This window comes from Fragaria vesca, linkage group LG5, assembly GCF_000184155.1.
Source record: "Fragaria vesca subsp. vesca linkage group LG5, FraVesHawaii_1.0, whole genome shotgun sequence".
NCBI classification, from domain to species: Eukaryota; Viridiplantae; Streptophyta; class Magnoliopsida; order Rosales; family Rosaceae; genus Fragaria; species Fragaria vesca.
The window spans coordinates 14,246,281-14,252,185 of NC_020495.1; the positions used below are offsets into that span (position 1 = coordinate 14,246,281).

Consider the following 5,905-nt stretch of genomic DNA (forward strand, 5'->3'; position numbering starts at 1 on the left):
ACCAACCTCCTCTTCTGTTTTAAACTTTTAAATAACAAAATACAAATACAATAGGAAAAAAAAGTACAAAATAAAAAATACCGAAAATCCTTCAAACATCCTAAACTAAACCATGAAAATTAAAATTGAATACAGCGTACAATACTTCCTCTTAGTTACATAGTCATGCAGTACAGTAAATAGAGTTTAATTATGGTAAGTTGGTAACCAGTGAAACGTAATTTTTTCTATTTGAATAGTACGGTGATCTAGAAGAATTATCTGGATTCTCTGCTTGGATTTAAGTTACTTGAATTTGTTTAGATGTCTTATAACCATTAGATAAAGTAAGAATGATATAAAGATAACATAGTGGTCTCAGATTGTACTCAATCCAATAGTTAGAAGAAAAGATATGCTCAACATTTTTTCGTTGGAGAAAGGTAACACTTACTATAATAGAATACAAAATTACAACTGTGGAAGATTGGTTGTGGTCACACGTAAGCTTTAATCTTTTGTCTTCTATTAGATTTTTGAAGTTAAATTTGCATATGGCAAAAATATTATTAAGGACAAATGACTGGTCACTTCTTATATTTTGAGTGTTTCGACAATTTAGTTCTCATATTTTTAATTTCAACCGATCACTCTTTATACTTCTCAAATTTCGACCAATTGGTCCATTTCGTCATATTCCCTCCAAAAAGTCTATTAACTTGCTGATTTGAATAGTGTAAAAATGTTACTTGTCGATTATAACCCAAGCCATCATATTTTTTTATTTTTATTTTATTTTTTATAGAAATGATCATCTCATCTCATCTTTTACCATGGAGTTGCATGAGATGTGGTTAATGCTACATTTTGCCTCTGTTTGTAATTTTCTAGTAAAGACGAAAGAGGTATGTTGTGAGTATTTAGATATATCTATGCAGTATATATTCTTGAACTTTTAGAAAATGAATTGAGGTAAAAGAGAGTAAACAGGCTTTTTCATTTTTCAAAATCTTAATTTCATTTTTTTGTTCAAAAAATCTGAAAGGAGTTAGGGTTTTCATTTTTTTTATTTAGTATGTAATCTACAATTGTTCTGGATGTTGGATTTTATTTAGTATGTAAAGAAAAAGAGAAATGAGAAAAAAAAACACCTAAGGGCATTTAAGGAAATGAAAAGATAGTTTAAAGGAAATACTGTCCATGTTAGCGTATTAATAGCCATTTTGGACGAAAATGAACGGAATGGACCAATTGATCGAAATTTGAGAAGTGAGAGGAGTGATTGGTTGAAATTAAAAACATGAGGACTAAACTATCGAAACCCTCAAAGTATAAGGAGTGACCAGTATTTTGTCTTATTATTAATATGAAAGACATCGCCCAGTACCATTTGATCTAGAGGCATCAGTCTCCTCTCTGTAAATGAGAATTCACGATAGATTCGTTGTAGCATTTCAGTTATTTGTTTGATAAAAAAAAAAATGGATGACCACTTGCAATGATTTTTTAAACCTTTTTGTTTTTTATCTAATTTTATTTGTTTATTTATTGTAGATTTCCGATATTTATATTCATATACAAAATAACAAAATCAGTTTGGAATCTTCAAACATATAGGATTGATGAAGACATGAAGTCCCACAAAGTGTACATAATAGCAGTACGATCAACGCTTCCACCTTGAATTATTGTCGAAAAAAACGCTTCCATCTTGAACTATTTATATTCCACAAATCACAAATTGTCCATCATATGCAGCGGTAACTATTTATGCCGGGGAGGTGACGGAGATGCCGGGATGGTGATCGTACGACCGGACCCACCCTTAAGTCCGCCAATTTTGAAGCTTGTGGGCTGTCGTGACCAACTTGGTTTTTATTTGTCTTCTGGCTCACTCAGTTTCTGACTTCATGAGGGACCGTGGTCTTCATCTTTCATTCTAGGCTCTTGCAAGCTCTTGTGCTCGGTGGTTTGATTGGCCGATGATGCTGTTTCCTATTGTCCTTAACGATGGAGAGGAACACCATCTCCCGTAAAGTCAACTCCTCCTCACCACCAAGCTTCTCCTCCTCCGCCGCGGAAACCGTAGCCGATATCCAAGACCTCTTAACAGAAATCCTTCTCCGTGTGCCAGCTCGATCAGTTGTTCGTCTCAAATGTATCTCCAAGCATTGGTACTGTCTCATCTCCAAACCCGAGTTCCGTCGCCGCCACATCCTCCAAAACCCCAACCCCAAAGTCTCTGCTTTCTTCTCCAACACCACTCAAGACTTCACCTTCATTTCTCTCTATAAAAACCCACCTCGTATTTTCATCCATGACCTTTACCCTGGTAACCATCGACACTCTATCAACCCCTTCAAAACTCTCAACATCTTTAATAACTTCGTTCAAGGCAACTGGAATGATTTTGGGTTGAAGATTCTTCAGTCCTGCAATGGCCTCTTTCTCTGCGTTCCATTCTCTACTCATAGAAGAACATATCAATATTATCACACCGTACAATATTATTCTATCTATGTTGTGAATCCCACCACCAACGAATTCATGGCTGTTTCACCTCCGAGGGTTGGGAAAGGAACTGTGTTCGAGCGATATGCTCTGGCTTTTGACCCTTTCAAATCAACTCATTGCAAGGTGATCTGCATTAGTACCATTCACAAGCACAATTGGCTGCACCAGGTGGACGTTTATTCGTCGGAGACTCGATCTTGGAGGCTTCTCAAGACGTCTTTCGCCTCCAGGGACATTGAGATGCAGTTTGATGGCAGGAGCAGGGAAGGAGGTGTGTACTGCAATGGCGCAGCTCATTGGATACGAGACGAGAAGGAGCTGCCGATTAGTGTTGGTGAGGATGGAAACAGTTTGGTAAGAGAGAATGCGGATTTGGTACATTACTATGACATATCTGAGGAACGTTTGGGACTTGCCATTCCTAGTGCTCCTGTTGTTGTAAGTGGATACTATCCTTCTAAGTTTCCGAAATTTGATCATAGGTATTTTGGGGAGTCTGGTGGTCATTTGTGTTTGATTGATGTATACAAGGACCACTCATCAGAAAAGTATTTATATAATGATTGTAATGCTGAATTTGATGTCATGGAGATGGGGAAGGACTACTCTGGATGGTTTGTCAAGTATCATGTTGATCTTAATCCGGTTGTTGCTGCATTCCGTGGCTATTATGATCACTTCTCTCGTTTTTATGTCTTGTTTCTTGATGGAGAGGGAAAAGAGGAACAAGTTCAGCAGCAGCCCGAGGAGGTTTCTTCATCTCTTTTGTTCCATATTCCTGGTAAGGTCATATCTTATAATCTTAGGAGTAAGACCTGTAAGACATATGTGGACTTGTCCATTAAGGACTATTTTCTAGTTGGGGGACATAGTTATAGTTACATGGAGACTTTAGCTAGTCTCTGATGCTCCATGGAATCTATCTGGAATGCTGCTAGGGGTGCTAGCTATTGCTTGTACTTTGCGCTTGGATCGGTTACATGGAAATATTGCTTCCTTTCAGTTCATTGTGATTAATATATGTGTGAACTTGCTGAACCAATTATTGGATTTTGTCCCCTCATGATAGTTCATGCAAGTTTACTTTGATATAGATATATCATATATCAATGCCTCACTTTCTTTCACAGATCATGTCAGACTATTTTGAAGCCTTATAATGTGAGAAATTTGAAAAGTATTCTTCTTAATTATTAATCCATTGCTATAAATTGTTTTCTACCTAAACAACTTCAAGATTTTGCTAATCAATAAGTTTTAAGGTGGACTTGATTATGCCAGTTGATAAACGACTTCTTTTTATAGATTATATGTGTTCTGCAAAGAGGCAGAGCCATAGGAAACCAAAGTTGCATATAAAATAAGCAATAAAAACGAAGAGGGTTCATCTTTGTTCCTTCAAATTCCTGGTAAGCTTATCTTCTAGAATCTCAAGAGTAAGACCATTTACATACCTGTGGAGTTAAGTTTGTTTCCAAACTGCCATACACAGAGATTATTGTGTGCATTTTTAGCATTATTCTGTTGCTGAGTCATTTGATAACAAGCTTTTCCGCTGTATGTTACTGCATTATGGTACATCCTTGCGTTTATGGAGGAAAAGAAGAGAATTTATTTAATTGCCGAAACTTGCCTGGTCATGTCATTACATATTTTTGAGAGTTGGATAGTCTCTGATGGAATTTTATCTATTTATGATTGAAATGAATTATTGACTTTATTTTTCATGCCCCATGAGGTGTGATTGTTTAGTTAGGGGTTCACTGGTTGTCATTCTAATTTCTAATCCTAGACTCTAGTTATTAAGTTCTTTGGATTCCTTCTTGGTGGAAGTTCTGATATTGTCTTCTGAGATGTTGATATATTAAGCAGTTACTGACTAACTGGAATCCCCTATAGTGTCCTGAACATGTGAGATGTTGCCAAATATATTTTCTAGCGTCTAAGCCTGGAATCTTTGGAGCCACAAATTTGACTTGAAACAATACTACACAAGTCCTGTTCTTTTGATTCCAGAACTTGACTACGATGAACAATGTGATAGAGCTATTCATTGGCAAGTGACAAAAGTTTACCGTTCTATGATGTGGATGAAGAGTGTCAGTATTGATTTGTACTTTTGTAGTCTTTCCAGAGGGAAACATAGATATTGTAGCGTGTGTGGTAGCCATTTGCATCCTATTTTGAGCATCATCTTTACTAAGTTTGATGTGTTGGAGATGTGGAGGGACAATCTGGTTTTTAAGAACAACTTTGATCTTTACCCTATATGGACAACAAAGGCTGATTGAGTTAAGTGCAGAGGAGATGGTTCAGCTTTGTTCTACCTGTTCCATTATGCATTTGTTCTCTTTCTTTGCTCAGACGAAAGCAGAGAGGAAGAGCTGCCTCTCTTGCTGCAAATCTCCTGTAAGCCTGTAAGGTCATATTCTTATAAACTTGAGATTAACAGGACCTTTTGGAGAAATTTGTTAAGCCAACTGCAAAAGGCATTGATTTACAAGCATAAAATTTGTATTTGTTTTTCATGCTTTACTTTCGAATAAGCTACAATGAGACCTATGTAATGGGATCCCTTGATTGTTTGTGATCAGGGCTGTTCTTGGGGTTGGTTTACGGCCATTTTTGAGAAATGTTAACAATCTGGTTCTTCCTGTAAAATATCAGACTAGGGCTGCCACTCGGTCGGTTCGAATCGGTAATGGGTGTTACCAACTTCAAAACCAAAGCTTTCAGTAATGAAATATGACTTTCAATTACCAAACCAAAAACTTCGGTATGAGATAAATCTTACTAACTTCAGATGTCGGTTTTTCGGTATTACCAAACTTCATAACAAATATATTTTCAAAATATAACAAAACAATACAAAACTATAAAATTTAAATATCCCTTGAGTTTCTAGAGTCTGATAATACATATACAAAAGATAGTCATTTTAGTACACATTATCGAGTATGGTTTAATTTTCTACCGAAATAGTCAGGATGTAAATGTTTCCAAATTTTTATATGAACAAGTTATGTGTCATCTATGTGAAAGTATGTGTGTGGAAGAGTCGACCAAAATAAGTCACATAAGGGCAGTAAAAGCTTTTTCGTGTAATAAGTGACGTTAAATTATGGTTGACCGCTTTGATCAAGACCCGAGCATTATTGAGTACAATTGAATTTTCTATCATAATTGTATTATACTATAATGATCACATCAGACGGTCGAATTTTAATTTTGTGAATTGTAATCATTGAAACCACAACATGCCTGGTAATGTGGTATAACTTATTTAGTAAGTTATATGCATATGTACATCTTTGTGAACCAACTACAAAGAGGAAGCAAAATTTTCAAAAACCTTGTGAACTATGATGTGATCAATATAGTGAAATACGACTATGGTAGAAAAATTAGGTAT

General features: G+C 35.9%; 1 protein-coding gene across 1 annotated transcript; it reads left to right on the forward strand.

Moving 5' to 3' along the window:
* The first annotated feature begins 2,526 nt into the window (after positions 1-2,526).
* On the forward strand, positions 2,527-3,399 carry LOC101306438 (F-box protein At5g07610-like). The gene has a single exon (XM_004301372.1). The coding sequence runs from the start codon at positions 2,527-2,529 to the stop codon at positions 3,397-3,399; it is 873 nt and encodes a 290-aa protein (XP_004301420.1).
* The last annotated feature ends 2,506 nt before the right edge of the window (positions 3,400-5,905 follow it).